At 36.7% G+C, this 18,202-nt stretch overlaps 1 protein-coding gene across 16 annotated transcripts in view; it reads left to right on the forward strand.

Moving 5' to 3' along the window:
* BBS9 (Bardet-Biedl syndrome 9) overlaps nt 1-18,202 on the forward strand; it is a 797,962-nt gene that overhangs the window by 160,710 nt on the left and 619,050 nt on the right. For all 16 annotated transcript variants that reach the window (XM_063814159.1, XM_063814155.1, XM_054655541.2 and 13 more), the window contains 2 exons: nt 5,551-5,734; nt 6,366-6,495. In XM_063814159.1, coding sequence (XP_063670229.1) covers nt 5,551-5,734; nt 6,366-6,495 — 314 coding nt within the window. The remainder of the gene's footprint in view (nt 1-5,550; nt 5,735-6,365; nt 6,496-18,202) is intronic.

Here is an 18,202-nt window from a genome sequence, read left to right on the forward strand (position 1 = left end):
TGGATTTATCCAGTTTTTTTAAATTCTATTTTATCTTTGCTGGTTTATTAGCTATAACTCTTTGTTTTGTTATTTTAGTGTTTGCTTTAGGGTTTCCAGTATTTCTCTTTGACTTAACACAGTCTACCTTCAGGTGATATATTACCTTATATATAATATAAGAACTATGCTTCTGTTTCCTACCTTCCAGTCTTTGTGCTATTGTCCTATATTTTATTTTTACATAGGCTGTGAACCCCATATTACATTGTAATTATTTTTGCATAAATAATCAATTATATTTTAATGAGATTTAAATGACAAGAAAAATATGTATTTACCCATGTAGGTATCATTTCTGCTGTTCTTCTTTAATTTGTATAATTCCATCTTTCCATCTGGTTTCATTTTCCTTCAAACTAAAGGAATTCCTTTCACATTTCTTTTAGTGTGGGCCTGCTGGTGATGAATTTTTCATTTTTTATGTGTATACTGTTCTTGAGGTTATCCCTGGGACACAGTTAAGTTACTTGGAAACAGTTTGATTTTTGGCGGCCTTGTTCTCAAGACTTGTTAAGTGGGACCAGGGTAGTGCTCATTTTAGGGCTACTTATTCCCTATTCCTCAGGCAAGATCCTTCTTAGTACTGTACCAATTCACTCAGAATTATGAGGTTTTGCAGCCTGGCTGGTGGGCACAGGAAATATCTTATACCCTGTGTGAATGTTGGGCACTGTTATCTCTAATCTTTTTTGGGTGGTTCTTTCCCTGGCCTTGTGTAGTTTCCTTACAATAATTTGCCAGTAAGTACTCAGCTGAATATTTGAGGGCACTCTCTGCAGATCTCCAGAGTTCTGTCTGTATGCAGCATTTATATGTAGCTATTTGGTGTGCTGTCTTGTTAACTCCAACTGCTGTGGTTTCTCCAGACTCTGAGTATCCATCTCCACAATTCACAGAGTCTGCTGGGCTCTGCCTAGGTTCTTCTTCCCCTGCACTATGGCCTAGAAACTCTTTCAAGGCTGGAGCAGTCATGCCACTCACCTCGTTTGTTTTCTGTCTTTAAGGGATTGCTGTGCTTTGTTGTCTGGTGTCCAGTGCCTTGCAAACTATTGTTTCATTTATTTTGTCCACTTTGTCGTTGTTTTAGGTGGGATGCTAAATCATTTCCTTATTACTCCATCTTGGCTGGAAGTGGAAGAATTTTTTTTTTTATTATTGTTCTTAGCAAATTTCTATGTTTTATGAGACTCATTAATTCAGAATGTAGTGTATTTCCCTAAGTGGAGGTCACAGAGTGGCATTCAGTACCTGGTAAATTGAAAGTATTTAGTGGCTGGATCTGACTGTGGCCTCAGAAACATGATTTGCCTGTTCACTTTGAATAAATCACCTCTCAGAGTGAGGCACACATCAACCCGAGGTACAGACACTGACGTACAAAGCCAAATGCTAGCCTGTTACAATATAATGAGAAATATAACTGTCATGGGACTGATATTCATGTCTTGTCCAGTGGAGTCATTTTATATGGATAAGCAATACTTGAGCCAAATAGTAATCAAATAATTTCTTAGTGTTGAATTCTAGTTCAGCTTAAGATAGTCTGATGCACCTACCTATGTTCACTAGGCTGTCTCCCTTCTACAGATTGATCTTATACATATACTGGCAATATTTGCCTTTCTGGCCAGCCCCATTTGGATTTTATACCTTCTTCAAATATTTTAATATCTAAAGTAGATGACTACCTAAGATCATGTCTTGATGGCCCAAAATTCATCTTGTCTTTAATGTGACTTTTCATGATCTTTTCTTGGATCCATTGTTTGTTGATCATAGCCTGACTTTTACAGCAGCCCTATTTCCTCTTTATGCAGATTTTTCTCTGTGAAACCATCTCATTATTACTTTCATATACAATATATGCCTGTCAGGGACCCTGGCTTGGGTCCACAGCTCTCCCATTTTGGGCCGATTAATGGATTGATTGTAGCTCTGCATCTCTCTTGGGTGAAGCCCCAGGAGACAAGACCCTTGGCTCCAACCACTGCTAAGGTCCATTACTCTGCTGCCTCTAAGCTGGGGAGGGAATATAAAGCTTGAGATCTCCCCAGAGAGGCAGAGTGCAGCCTGGGAGTGCCAAGCTGTGATCTACAGCCAGCACAGAAGTGGGAGAAGAGCTGCACTTTCAGAGCATTGATAGGGAACATGATGGCAACCATTGCAGTGAGCCAAGATTGCACCACCACATTCCAGCCTGGGCAACAGAGTGAGACTCCAAATGGAAAAAAAAAAAAAAAAGGCCAGGCGCAGTGGCTCATACCTGTAATCCCAGCACTTTGGGAGGCCGAGGCAGGCAGATCACGAGGTCAGGAAATCGAGACCATCCTGGCCAACATGCTGAAACCCTGTCTCTACTAAAAATACAAAAGTTAGCTGGGTGTGGTGGCATGTGCCTGTAGTCCCAGCTACTCAGGAGTCTGAGGCAGGAGAATCGCTTGAACCTGGGAGGCGGAGGTTGCAGTGAGCTGAGATAGCTTCACTGCACTCCAGCCTGGCGACAGAGTGAGACTCCGTCTCAAAAAAAAAAAAAAAAAAGGAGAGAAAGAGAAAATATAGAGGTGCCACATAAGTGAGAAAGAGCCTACTTACTGACCAATGCACTTGCTAACATACCCCACTTTGAAACCAAAGGCAAGAATTTAGCTATAAATAAAAACCTTGCAGAAAGCTTCAGCCCTCTGAAAACATCCAGAAAAGAAGTCTACTGACTATACTCAATTTACACCTCACGAAAAGGAATACTCATGCACACAGATGAAAAAAAACCAGTGCAAGAACTCTGGCAACTCAAAAGGCCACAGTGTTTCCCTTCCTCTAAATGATCGCACTAATTCTACAGCAAGGATTGTTAACTGGGCTGAGATGGCTAAAATGACAGAAATAGAATTCAGAATATAGACAGGAAATAAAGACCGTTGAGATTCAGGAGAATGTCAAAATCCAATCCAAGAAATCTAAGAATCACAATACAATGATACAAGAGCTGACAGACGAAATAGCCAGTATAGAAAGAACTTAACTGGACCTGATAAAGCTATAAAACACACTACAAGAATTCGTAATGTAATCACAAGTATTAATGGCAGAAGAGACCAAGCTGTGGAAAGAATCTGAGAGCTTGAAGACTGGCTTTCTGAAATAAGACAGTCAGACAAAAATAAAGAAAAAAGATAAGAAACGAACAAAACCTCCAAGACATTTGGCATTATGTAAAGAGACCAACTTTATGACTCATTGGCATCCCTGAAAGAGATGGGGAGAAAGCAAGCAAGTTGGAAAACCTCTCTCAGGATATCATTCATGAAAAATTCCCCAACCTCACTAGAGAGGCTGATATTCAAATTCAGGAAATGCAGAGAACCCCTGCAAGATACTATACAAAAAGATCATCCCCAAGACACATAATCATCAGATTCTATAAGGTCAAAATGAAAGAAAAAATGTTAAAGGCAGCTAGAGAGAAAGGTCAGGTTACCTCCAAAGGGAGCTCCATCAGGCTAATAGCGGACCTTTCGCAGAAACCCTACAAGCCAGAAGAGATTGGAGGCCTGTATTCAATATTCATAAAGAAAAAATATTCAACCAAGAATGTCATATCCAGCCAAACTAAGCTTCATATGTGAAGGAGAAATAAGGATCTTTTCAGACAAGCAAATGAGAAGGGAAATTGTTACTACCAGACCTGCCTTACTAGAGCTCCTGAAAGAAGCACTAAATATGGAAAAGAAAGACTGTTACTAACCAATACAAAAAACACTTAAATACATGGAGTAATGACACTATAAAGCAGCCATACAAACAAGTCTGCATAATAACCAGCTAACAACAATGACAGGATCAAATCCACACGTATCAATACTAACCTTGAATGTAAACAGGCTAAATGACCCATTTAAAACACACAGAGTGGCAAACTGGATCAAAAAGCAAGACACAATGGTATGCTGCCTTCAAGAGACCCATCTCACATGCTGTACACCTGTAGGCTCAAAATAAAGAGATGAAGAAAACTCTGTGAAGCAAATGGAAAAAAGCAGGAGCTGCAATCCTAATTTCAGGCAAAACAGACTTTAAACCAACAAAGACTAAAAAAGACAAATAAGGGCATTACATAATAGTAAAGGGTTCAATTCAACATGAAGATCTAACTATCCTAAATATATATGCACCCAACACAAAAGCACCCATATTCATAAAGCAATTTCTTAGAGACCTACTAAGAGATTTAGACTGCCACACAATAATAGTGGGAGACTTCAACACCCCACTGACCCTATGAGACAGATCATTGAGGCAGAAAATTAACAAAGATATTCAAGGTCTGAACTTAATACTTGACCAAATGGACCTAATAGACATCTACAAAACTCTCCATCCCAAAACAACAGAATATTCATTCTTCTCGTCACCACATAGCACATACTCTAAAATCAACTACACAATCGGATATAAAACAATCCTCAGCAATTCAAAAATATCAAAATATCCATCAAACGTAGACTGGATAAAGAAAATGTGGTACATATACACCACGGAATACTATGCAGCCATAAAAAAGAATGAGATTATGTCATTTGCAGAAACATGGATGGAGCTGGAGGCCATTATCTTTAGCAAACTAATGCAGGAACAGAAAACCAAATATCACATGTTCTCACTTAAATATCACATGTTCTTACTTTCACTTGAGGGTGAAAGGTGGGAGGAGGGAGAGGATCAGAAAAAATAACTATCACATACTACGCTTAGTACCTGGGTGATAAAATAATCTATATGCCAAACCTCTGTGAAATGAATTTACCTGTATAACAAACCTTCCTATGTATCCCTGAACCTAAAGTAAAAGTTAGAAAAACTGAAAACAGTATATGCCTTTCTGCCAATATTTTTCAAAATGGTATGTCTTTGCTCTTTTGCATTTTCCTGACTTAGAAATATTGTATGGAAGATGAATCCTGAAAAGCTCTCATTTTACATTCATTCTTTCATTACTTTAAGAAGCATTTATTGAACTTTAACTGTATCCCAGCAATATGGAGATATCCTGGAGTAGCTCTTATGTATAGAATATTCTGCTATACTCTCTAGTGGCTTGGTGACTACTCTGTATATGCATATTGATATATTTTTAGTTGCCCTATAAAAACACATGTACAATCATAATGATAGTTTTTATGGATTATTAAATTTGATTTGCAAATTAAGCACAATATCATTTTCATGGAAGTTTTTTAGGGAAGCAGATAAGTATTTTAGTGTTCTTGAACTGCAGAATAGTTAATATCATTTGGTAAGACCTGGAACAAAACTTTGATTAGAGTCTTGTAAAATACCAGAAAAATGGTCATAGTGATAAAAAAAAAAAAGAATAAAGAAATGAAAGAGATTAGCCCATCTTCATATTTCTGCTTTGTTGTAAAGCAATTTCTTAATTTATATTGATATGAAAATAACTGAAATTTTCTGAGGTTAGCAACTAAATTGATATTGAGTTTTGCTTTGTAGGTGGATTGGACTCTAAATATTGGAGAGCAAGCCCTTGACATATGTATTGTCTCTTTCAATCAGTCGGCATCCTCTGTTTTTGTTCTTGGTGAGAGAAACTTTTTTTGCCTTAAGGATAATGGACAAATTCGATTCATGAAGAAGCTTGATTGGAGCCCAAGTTGTTTTCTGCCATATTGCTCAGGTGTGTAGAAAGATTTTCTTTTATCTCTTCCATATGTCAAGGCTATGTGATATACACCAGAAAAAGCCACACTCATACACATATTTTAAACATATATGAAAACAGTTTAATATTGAATATGTAATGGAAATTTTAACTTTCAAAGTTTGAATAGAAGTTTGATATAAAGCACACATTTGGTTTTGTCAGTCATTTTACTTTGTACAAAATGACTTGTAAAATTGGCCTCCGTAATACATTAATACTTTCCATAATGTGGCTATTCAAGATGCTTTCAAGGGAACATCAGACTCTTTTATAAGCACAATAGTAATGTCTAATAGAATGAATTATCTGTAGTGAATGCCTAGTAAATCATTAGCTTAAATGTGTTACATATTAATGAAATTCATGCTTTCTAGATGAAATGCAAAAACGTTGGCGATTATCTAGTTATAGCTTCCAAGACTGTAAAATGATTCCTTTCTTTTTTATACTGGTAAAGTTACAAAGTAATGTTTTATTATGTAAAATCTTTATGTATTAAAATCCAGGTGTTAGAATTAGTTTGTGCTATCAGTTTCCTAAAAGAGATACACTTTTCCAAATGACTGTTTTCTTAGTGTCTCTTTTCTGTATTTTCAACTTACAGTTTCTGAAGGAACAATAAATACTTTGATTGGAAATCATAATAACATGCTGCATATTTATCAAGATGTGACACTGAAGTGGGCCACCCAACTTCCCCACATTCCTGTAGCAGTAAGAGTGGGCTGTTTGCAGTAAGTGATTTAATTTAACACAGTTTTTAAAGAGGATGTTAGTCAAGAAATTTTCTAGAAGTTCTATGAAATAATGACAAGTGATTTTATTAAAAAATTACAGGTGACGTAGTATGAATGTCAATAATAAAAGTAATTTAAAATATAACTTTTATTGGAAAGGAAGGATAATTAGTGCTATTAATCATTTTCATTTAATATTTCTAGCAAGATATCCTTAGTAAATTAAAGGTAAAAACTGGTGAAGATATCAAGAAAATGGTTTACTTGATAGATTATTCTTCAGAATACAAAAATATTTCTTTTAGCATTTGATGAGTCCCTTTTAGAGAACATTTATTGATAGACTGTGATGATATTACACTGTTCATTATAATAAGTTCTCACCTTGTTTCAGACATTTCATTAAGTCAAGTGATGCAGAATTGTTAATGATCATGTGTTTACACAGTTTAGATTTTAAGTGGGGCTACTTTGTATTTAAATTGAAAACCAGAATTCATACTTTAACATTAAGTTTACAAAATTTATCAAAAATGACAGAAATGAGCCATCTAAGTGAGTAATTTTTCTAGGTCATCAGTATAAAAACTGAGATGCCAATGAACTTTTTAGCATCTTAGATTATGTTTAGGAATTGAAAATATCAGCAAACGTATAGAAATACAACTTTCCATAAAGCTTCATAGATTCTCAGATGTATTCAGTTCTACTTATTTATAATATTTTATTGAGCATTTAAAGGCCATACGGGGCGGGGCACAGTGGCTCACGCCTGTAATCCCAGCTCTTTGGGAGGCCGAGGTGGTCAGATCATCTGAGGTCAGGAGTTCAAGACCAGCCTGGCCAACATGGTGAAACCCCGTCTCTACTAAAATACAAAAAATTAGCCAGGTGTGGCGGCGTGTGCATGTAGTCCCAGCTACTCGGGAGGCTGAGGCAGGAGAATTGCTTGAACCCAGGAGGTGGAGGTTGCAGTGAGCCGAGATCACACCACTGCACTCCAGCCTGGGTGACAGAGTGAGACTGTGTCTCAAAAAAAAAAAAAAAAGCCATCTGTAGAATTCTTCAGTGACACCTATAGTTTCTCATCAGGATGGAGTTCTCTCCTATTAAGGGCTTGAGTGTAATATTATTGTTGAAGCTCAACGAAGGGTATTCATATTTGCATCAGTGTTTTATCTAAAGCCTGAATTTTAGAAAAATGGAAACGGTGTTTTGAAAACATTGAATATTTTAAAAAGAAGTTGCTTTCTTATGTTTTATGAGAAAAAACATATAATTCTAATTGCTATGCACTTAACACAAGTTATAGTTACTTTGTGTCTGAAAAATAATTTAAAAGTTTTGAGATTGGCTTTTGCAATGTCCATCACATGGTCTTTTTAAATTTAACAGAATATTCATACTCACCAGACATTTTGTATCAGATTTACTTAGAAGGATTTAGAACAGGAAAAACATCTTGCCAGCAGGGCAACATCAAGTATTTCACTTCTGGAAGAGTAATTCTTGCAGGAGTCTATATATCCATCCAAAGCTGTTCTCTTTGGTCTCTTAAGTGACAGTTCATTTGCAAAAAGACAGATCCACACTGGTGAGTATGGGTCTCATTTTGACTTATAATCTTCATGTCCTTCAGGAGCCAATATCTTGAAATACTTAAAAATTATTGGGGTTTTTGTGTGTATTTTGAGCACAGGAGAATGATGGGTAGAAAGACCTTATTGAGAACATTTATTTGAAATATATATATTTTTACACATACATTATATACAAGGGATGTACCCATTTCAGGAGTCACCATACTGAGAAAAGTGCAAAGGTATGGCTTCTCAGCAGATATTTATTGTTAATTTATAGTTTTTGGTCTAGGTGCAACTTATGAGTTAACGGTCAATAATAACTGAAATATTATGAGTAAAACACCAAATTTTCATGTAGTGTGCATCATGATGCTTATGTTCAAAAGTAGCCTGTCATTTTATTTTAGGTACCTGTGAGTGAACCTTCCTATTTCTCATAGCTTTTGCAAGATGACAGTTATAAACAATTAAATCCAAATATTGCCATTAGTATTTTCCACAATTAATATATAAAAATAAATTCTAATTGTTGAACTGAAGATTTTTCTTTTCTTACATATAATTTAACACAAAGTATAGGATTAGACTGTGTTTGAAAGAATTCCATTGTAATTTCTATTAGAGTTTTTTTCTTCTTCAGTAAACTATAATTAATGCATGAAAAAGAAAATAAAGATTGTAAAACACTAGACTCAATTAACATAAAGTTTAGGAAGGTTTTCTGCCCTCACCACAATTGTAAGCTGTATGCTACAGTTATTTAAATACCTTTTATCATAGTCACATCTTAAATCTTATTACTTACCTAAACTGAGGCAGTAAATGGACAATTTCAAAAATGATCATAAGTACAGAACACCACAACTATATTTTAATCACTTGCAAAAAAGGCCGTGGACCATGGGGAGAGCACTCAGCTCTTAGCTCATGCTGCGGTTTAGGTTATTAACCACAAAAGGTAAGCGAGCTTCCAGTTTTGCTCTTTGGCTGTCAGATCATTTACAGGGGGGAAGTTGGAATAGTAGCTGGTGTTACAGATACCCTACACAATGCAAAGCTAGTGAACACCAATATCTAGTCATCCGGTAAAAAAAGAAAAAAGAAAAAAACAGCATAAACTAGCAAGAGCATCTGCAGCCAACTGCAGGCTAATGCCACATCTTTTCTCAAGGCTCTATCCTGGGTATGTGAATGAAAAGCCCTGCGTTCGTCCTGATCAACAACAGCCTTCCTGTGAGGAAGATACTTCCTTGCCACGTGAGCGCTGGTGGGCTTCTCACCTTTGTAAGCAGTCCATAGGTGTGGTGGTTCCCAAAATGTGGCTTTTGCCATTCACCATGCTGCCCTCACTCCCTCACCTCATGGGCCACAAGAGGGTGGAAGAGCCAGGCAGATCTAAGCTGATGTCCCAGAAGGGGTCTGTGGTGGTGGAGACTCCATGGCAGACTTGGCAGGTGATGTCCAACTGCAGCCCACCTGTGAAGATCTGTTCTATGATGTAGTTGTGGTAGTTGGCCTTCTTCCCATTGTCATCACCTGGGGACAGACTGTGGCTCTGGGATTAGTGTCTGTAAACCACAAAGACAGCGAATGTCTAAGGGAAGAGTATGTTTACCCTGCAGAGGCCTGAGGAAGCCAGCCCTGACACTTTACAAGGCCATGTGAGGATGCTCATCATTTCATTAGAGGGTCTTGCTGTTATTTAATGTGACGAGAAATCACAGCACTTGGATTTTCAATGCTCCTGTTTTTGTCATTCCCTAAGAAGAGCCCCATATTTTTTATCTTGCCAACAAAGCACATCTAATGCCCAATAGCTGAGTAGGTAGTTGGTTCCCTTTTTATATGAGGAACAATTGAATAAATATTTTCCTGCAGACAGCTGAAAATATTGTGGGCCAGATACTGTAACCCTGGACAGGTTCTTTTTGACTGTTGCACAAACAAAATCAATTCACTGTATTTCAGTAGAGAAAGAGTTTAATTGATGCAAGGCCAGCCACACCACACTGAAGAGGGACTTATTACTGAAATCAATCTCACTGAAGGCTCATAGGTTAGGGGGTTTTTCAAAAGTTCTTTGGGGGAAGAGTTTGGGGTGGCTAGGCAATGGGTGCTTGCTGCTAATTGTTTGGAAGGTGCAATCATAGGGGTGTGGGAAATGATCCTGTTGCATGCTGAATCACTTCTGGGAGCAGTTGGTGGGTCCAGGTGGAACCATCATGGGTTTCAGAAATGCAAAAAACCTGTAAAGATCTCTTACAAGACCACCGTTAGGTTCTACAATAGTGATGTTATCTGTAGGAGTATTGGGGAAGTTGCATATCTTGTGACTTCTGGAATAATGGCTGGCAATTGTTTTTGTCTACACCTTAGCAAAATTCAGGCTACTCTATCCTCCTAGCCTGGTGTTCTCTCATTAGCTTTACAAAGACAGTTGAGTTTTGGGGAAGGGCTATTTTTACTTAAACTATAAACTAAATGTCTCCCAAAGCTAGCCTAGCCTAAGCCTAGGAATAATTAAGGGAGCTTGAAGGTTAGAGGCTAGAGGGATGTGGGTTAGATCATGTCTCTCCCACTGCCATAATTTTCTCACTGTGATAATTTTTGCAAAGTCTGTTTCACTTTCGCCCTTTGAGTTTCAGCATGCCTCATTCCTGAGGTGTAAGCTATGATATGGGAAAAGGGTGAGGACTGCTGTAACTTCTTCCTACTGACAGGGGGCATAGTTGTGGTATGGGTTGCCCCTAGGGTAAGAGGAGTGGAACTGCTTTGCATGTATTCATAGGTGCCTGATTGGGCTTCCAAGGCTTATATGACAAAGACGTTAATATTCTCACCCACAGTTTTAGCATAGCACTTAAGTGAACCACAGACTATAGGATAATGAGCAGATTGTTAGAAATACAGATTCACTAAATAGGAAACAGCAAATTTAAATATATCATCCCATATTTTTTTAATTTCCTAGTCCTGAGACTAGATGAGTTCAGCTGAACAGCTGTTTCCCATATCAGGAGGTGGTATTGCAGATGGGCTAGGCCTTTGTATGTGATGAAGGCAAACAGATTTTTTAATAAGAGGCATTTCAGACAGGTTCCAGGACTATTTCTTCACTGTAATTAGATCTCTGCCCTATGGGTCGACAGTGCCTCACCAGCAGGTACGGTGCCAGAGATGACCCTCAGTAGAAATAAGCAGTTGCGAGAGCTCACCTCTAGGTCTGTTATACTGGAGGAGGCTGATGAACCATGGGCAGATATTTGCAAGGGTGGATCCTGGATAAGCCCCCAAATTTGTAACTGCCTGACGAGTTCTTCCTGCTCACTGTACAAACAAAATTAATTCATGACATTGCAATCGAGAGAGCATTTAATTGACGCACATCTAGCCATACCATGTGGGAGAGAGAGTTATTACTCAAATCAATATCAAAATCTGTTAGAATTTTAAAAGTAATTATTACTAACTTAGCTATAGCTTATCTGTTTATTTTTAGAGACAGGGTCTTGCTCTATTGCTCAGGCTGGAATGCATTGGCATGATCATAGCTCACTTCAGCCTTGAACTTCTGCCTCCTGTCTCAGCCTCCTGAGTAGCTACAACTATAGGCATATGCCACCATTCCTGGCTAATTTTTTCATATTTTTTAGAGATGAGGACTCACCATGTTGCCCAGGCTGGTCTTGAACTTATGGCCTCAAGTGATCCTCCCACCTTGGCCTCCCCAAGTGCTAGGATTATGGGTATGAGCCACAGTGCTCAGCCCACATATTTATATTAGGAAGTTATTTGAAATTGACAGTACTGAAATAATTTTTCTCTTGTTTTTTATTACCTTTAAGGTTAAAGCTTTTTGACAGAAGCTTCCTTGGCTGAATGTGTTGATTTATGAAGGAAGTTGCTGCTTTTTAAATACGTTTCTTTTCAGTGAATAAGAAATGTTGGATTTAGATCAAGTTGATGCAATTATACTTAATAACAGCATTTTGCTCAGAGTCTAAGATTTTTTTTTTCTTTCCACTCCCACCTACTTGGCAGCTTTAGTCCTCTCTACCTTGTTTATTACATACCAGTTCCAATTCTGTCTGTGTTTTCTTCTTCCTTTTCAGATTAAATCTCATTCTCAATTAAATTGTTTTTTATTTAATTATTTTCAATTTTTGTAGGTCAGACTATGGGAAATTGAAATCAATATACAGGTTACAGAATCAGAAGAGCCCAGCATCTTACTACTGCTGTGGTCAGTTTCTCAAGTGGCAAATAAAGATCATCATTTATCAGTAATGTTACTCTCTCTGGAGATATCAAATAAATATATCTACAAGTGTGGAAGTCCATTTGAATGAAACTTCACAGAGATGAGAACCGTTCTAAACTTTGCTGGCAGCTCACAGCAAGCTTTAAAATCTTATTGCAGTACTTATTGCAGCTCATTTTTTAGTTTGAGCAATTTGGTCTAGTACTTCAATGTTTTTCTTCCTAGGCTAGGTCCACAATAGTCACTTATTTTAAGTTTGTTACTTAACAGTTTCTTCTTTTTAAAAAATTTCCTAGCTTATTTAAAATTTTTTAAACATTTATTTTAGATACAGCAGGTACAAGTGCAAGTTTGTTACATGGGTATATTGTGTGTTGCTGAGGTTTGGGGTACAGATTCTGTCACCCGGGTAGTCAGCATAGTACCCAATAAGTAGGTGTTCCACCCACAGCCGCTCCCTCCCTCCCCACTCTTGTAGTCCACAGTGTCTTTTGTTCCCATGTTTATGTCCATGTGTGCTCAATAATACTTTGTTCTTTAGCTTTCATTGATCTAATATTGTTGACCAGAATGTTTCCCCCATATCTTTTCTGGATTTTCGTATTTCTATTTCGAGACATAGCTCAAGTCACATAAATAAGCCTTTCCAGCTTATCATGGTCTCCCTCTTCTCTGAATTTCTATCACATTTATAATTATGTTGATGAACTACTATTTGACTTTCCTAACTCTCCAACTAGATAATACATTCCATTTTACTTTTGCATATCACACTGAATAATCAGTGAGAAAGATGAACATATGATATATGTTTCCTAAATACTTAAAAGTCATTGTGGTTTTTATGTGTCAGGGGAAGAGCTGTGGCTCTAAAGACCTTATAAGATCTCTTAGTTGAAAAACCTTTTTAAAATATGAAAAAACAGACTCATAGAGGGAAGAAGGATTTTTTCTTGAAACCGAATTTATTAGCAAAATATTTTTAGTTCCAAAGTGACATTTTCTTTTTTGGTTTAAGTTTTGCTGTTAATTTGTCTTTTTTTTTTTTTTGCATTATAGAAAGAGAATGTGAGCCTATATACTTTTTGCTATCCTGTATTTTAAGGATTTTCTTTTTGAATTCTTACATTCCACAGAAAATTCGTAAATATTCCTGGAATTTACGTAAGGTATAAATTCTGATATTTAGCACCTCTGCATTTTTATTGATATTTTCTTGTATTTGTTATAATGCAAGAGTAGAATATTAGTCTTTCATTACTATATTTTTCTGTCAGTTTTCTGTTGAATAAGCTTTTTGGTTTAGATATTCTATGTTAGTCAGCTTATATTCCTGATAGCTGTTTTTTTTGGTGAGTTAAAAAAATTTGTCACTATAAAATGACCTCTTTTGGGTTCCATTTAATTTTTTTTGTTTGCTTATTTTTTCATTTGTTTGCTTTGAGTTCACTTAGATATTAGTTATTGGTATGCTGTGGTCTATGCCTTTTTTTTTTTTTTTTTTTTTTTTGAGGCAGGGTCTCACTCTGTTTCCCAGGCTGGAGTGCAGTGGTGTAATCATAGCTTATTGCAGCCTTGAATGCCTCAGTTCAAGCAATCCTCTCACTTCAGCCCCACAGGTGGCTGGGACTGCAGGCATGTGTCACCACACTCAGTTAATTAAAAATTCTTTTTTTTATAGATAGGATCTTGTTATATTGTCCAGGCTGGTCTTGAACTCCTAGCCTCAAGCCATTCTCCTGCCTCAACCTCTCAAAGTGCTGGGATTACAGGTGTGAGCCACTGTGTCTGGCCAATGCTTCATCTTTCAATAGGTTCATTTAATTTTCCCAGGAATGATATAGGGTGTTATTATATTCCGTGGTAAAAATGTATTGTTATATTTCACCTTCAGACTTTATTGATGTTGCTTCCTTATTTTTTTAATTTTAAAATTATTATTATTATTTTTGAGACAGGGTCTTGCTTTGTTGACCAGACTGGAGGGCAGTGGTGTGAACATGGCTCACTGCTGCCTTGATCTCTTGGGCGCAAGCAATCCTCCCACCTCAGCCTCACAAGTAGCTGGGACTATAGGTACATGCCATCACATCTGGCAGATTAAAAAAAAATTTGTAGAGATAGGATCTCCCTATGTTGCCAGATTGGTCTTGAACTCCTAGCCCCAAGAGATCCTCTTTCCTTGGCCTCCCAAAATGCTGGGATTACAGGTATGAGCTACCATGCCTGGCCCCTTATTTGTTTTTAAAATAGCTTTTAGAGAAAATAATAACCTTTGTGGTTTTTGCAAAAAGTATAGAACTGCATTTTTAAAAACTATTATTTAAAAGTACAAAGAAAAATAAAATACCTTTTTATTAAAGTTACCTGAGTCTTATCAAATAGAATGAACATTTGTTAGCACTTTTAAATATCAACCCTGATATTTTTCTCTACACACGTGCAAATTTAGGCATAGAATAAAATTTACAAAACAGGACCACATGAATTTTATTTTTAATTTTTTTTTAAGATGGAGTCTCACTCTGTTGCCCAGACTGGAGTGCAGTGGTGCGATCTCAGCTCACTGCAACCTCTGCCTCCTGGGTTCAAGCAATTCTCTGCCTCAGCCTCCTGAGTATGTGGGATTACAGGTACCTGCCACCATGCCTGGCTAATTTTTTTGTATTTTTAGTAGAGACAGGGCTTCAATATCTTGGCCAGGCTGGTCTTGAACTCCTGACCTCGTGAGTCACCCGCCTCGTCCTCCCAAAGTGCTGGGATTACAGGCGTGAGCCACCGTGTGTGGCCATGAATTTAAAATATAAATTTATTTCATTATATCCTAGTGGAAAAAAGAAATAGCTGAAGTGGAAGGAATATATGAATTTTTTATAAATGTGTATTCACAACATTATATTTTAGTTTCTAAAAGGCTTCTCTAAACAAGAATAGAAAAAAATGCCTTTTTGGTTGATACCATTAGTCTTTTAAAGCTGCATTTCAAATTTTGGTAGTGTCTATTGACTTCCAATTGTGAAACATAAGGAAAATAGCATACTTATATTTTCTTCCTCTCTTCTTGCCAAATTCTGGTATTATTGGTATATTATTATTTATTTTGTCAAAATTTAAAACATTTCCATACATTTTTTGTGATCACAATTTCTATAGTGCTTTCATCCTGTTGATATATCTAAATGGAGTCAAAGCTTACCACTAGTTCTTTTACTATTCCTGAATTATCTTGATTCATTTCTTGGTGAGTTGAGTTTAATCATCCTGTAGTTTTGTGGAAAGCCGTGTAAGTGTTCTTACCTTAATAATTGTATATTGTTTTTATACCTGAAGATAACCTTAGCTTCCCTCTGAAATTTGGACATTCCATTTGGTTTTGAAAGTTGCTGTGGAAAAGCCTGAAGGTAGCTTAATTTTTTTTAAAAAGACATCTTATTGGATGAATTACTTTTTCTGTCTGGATGCTTGTCTGACTTATTTCTCAGTCTTTAAGAATTAAAACATTACTCCTCATCAATTAATTATTTGTATATATTTGTTCTTTCTATTTTGGTTTTTGTGATTTTTTTCATGTCGCTTATCCATGTTCTTGAGTTGGTTTTTAGTGTATTTATTCTCATTTTAAAAATTTATTTATTCTAATTATTGCTTCTAGTGTGGCTTTCAACCCCTGTATCTTTTGAGTTCTCCAAACAATGAAAAAAATGGTTTCTTTTATTTCACTGATACAAGGGGTTACTATTTCTCTGAATTCTTCTTTTGTTTCTTTAGGAAGTTTTTGCTATGGATATTTTCTGTCTTTTATGTTCTCATCTCCCTCATGTCTACCCCTTTCCTTTTTTTGCAATTTCCACACATACATCTCTTCTTATTTTACAGTTACTCATTTTTTAAATGGTGACAGCAGTTTGCTGAAGGATTGTGTGGGGAGTTTTGAGGGAGAGTGATGATTAGCTCAGATCACCTGCATATTTTCACCTTCTCACTCTGTTTATTTTCTCTTTTGCCCTGGGGGTCCATTTTCCTTGGTTTTCAGGGTTCAAGAGGCTAGTGAGTCTCACAGAAGCCCCTAACGGCCCCTGTCACAGGTCCTTGGTGCTAAGAATCAGTGGCTGCCGCTTGTCTTTCTGTCTTCATTGGTTAGGAAGCTGATAAAAGCACAGGTATAGGGCCATATCTTTTGCTTCCATTCTGGTTTTTCTGATGTCACTCCTTCTGTATCCCACGCATGTCTTTAAATCTCATTCCGTTAGTCTAGGACCTGACTCTCTCTTCTGCTTGAAGTCTGCAGAGTTGGTGCCAGCTCTTGGTATCCTATCTTACTGTGGTCCAGAATTTAAGATATTTGGTAGGCTTCAAAGTTTGTTGATTGTGACTGTAGTCATTTCCTCATTCAATTTCCTTTTTTTGGGAGGTGGTAGTTATTGTAGTACTTTCTGCTGTTTTTGGTAAGTTTTGCTGTATTATCTTTGATTAGAATTCAAGTCTTTGTCAGTCTTTATTGTTGCTGAGGAGAAATCCATGGACAACCTGATTTTTGTTTTGTTGTAGGTAATCAGTTCTTTATGTTTGATTGCTTGTAGAATGTTTTTCATTTTTTCTGTAAATGCCACACTTGCCACCATATATCTGTATGATGATATTTTCCTTGATATTATTGGGAATGTAGTGAATTTAATCTGTTTAAACCATTTGTTTTGCTGCTGAAGAAAGGTTTCCTATGTTATATCTTTGATTATTTCTTCAGTTTTGTTTGATTTAATCTGTCCTTCAGGAAAACTAATATCTTTTGGTTGGCTACTTATTTTCTGTTCCCAATATCTGCTCTCTTTTTCCTCATAATTTTCATTTCTTTGTCATTTGTTTTCTCTGTTTTCTGGGGAAGTGTGTAAAAATTGTGTTCCATATCACTGTTTTGAGAAACCACGGCACTGGTTTTGGTCTTTTCTATGTCTACAGTGGAAGATTTTTTTAGTCTGCTGAGGTACTTTCTCCCAGCCACTTCCCTCCTACCTCCTGTATCTTTGCTACTCTTAACCAATGTAGTATATGCCAAGTTACAATTCCCATGAGGCACTAGTACCAAGTATATCTTACTTTGAAACATGTTTATAGTGTTTATTTTGGGGCTTTATCTCTGAGTATATAATATGCCATTATTAATCTCTGTTCCTTACTTGGACAATTTTATAGAATTTGCTACCTTTGTTTAGAAGTCAATAGATAGTGTAGAGGGGCCACGGGCAGTGGTAGAGGTTGGAAAGATTCAAGAGGGTAGTTATAAAATATGTTGCTTCAATCATAGGTCACTAACAGATGTCTGTACAGTTTTCTGGTTCATATAGAACTTGGAATTCTGAATCAGATGGGGCAGTGAGTTTATAATCAGAAATGTTAGGTAGAGTGACAGAACTCTTGGCTTTCATGGGTTCCTATCAAAAGAGGAGAGCTTTGGTTTACGGCCTAGTGAATCTGCTATTGCATTGTGGTATACTGTAACTTAACATGAGTTATGGGGGATGAAGGAACAGAATTATGTCATAGTTCGTATATTTTTTCTTCCTCTTATTATTGGTACCTCAGTAAACATAATTTGGACAAATTATGTCAATCTCATTGAAGGATTTTGGGGGTAAAATTAGTTGCATGATTTTTGATGGTCATCGTTACATGCATGCATATATTTCCATTGTGTCAGATAAAAGGTCTTTATGAGATGACCCCTAGATATTATATTGATGGGGCTTAAAATGGAGAAGCACAAGAATTGTGCTTATAATGTCCTTATAGCCATGTGGCTAAACCATTATTGAGGTATGGCCTGTCATTTGGTACACTACTTTCATAAACTGTAGTATGGCTA

This window comes from Pan troglodytes, chromosome 6, assembly GCF_028858775.2.
Source record: "Pan troglodytes isolate AG18354 chromosome 6, NHGRI_mPanTro3-v2.0_pri, whole genome shotgun sequence".
Taxonomy (NCBI): domain Eukaryota; kingdom Metazoa; phylum Chordata; class Mammalia; order Primates; family Hominidae; genus Pan; species Pan troglodytes.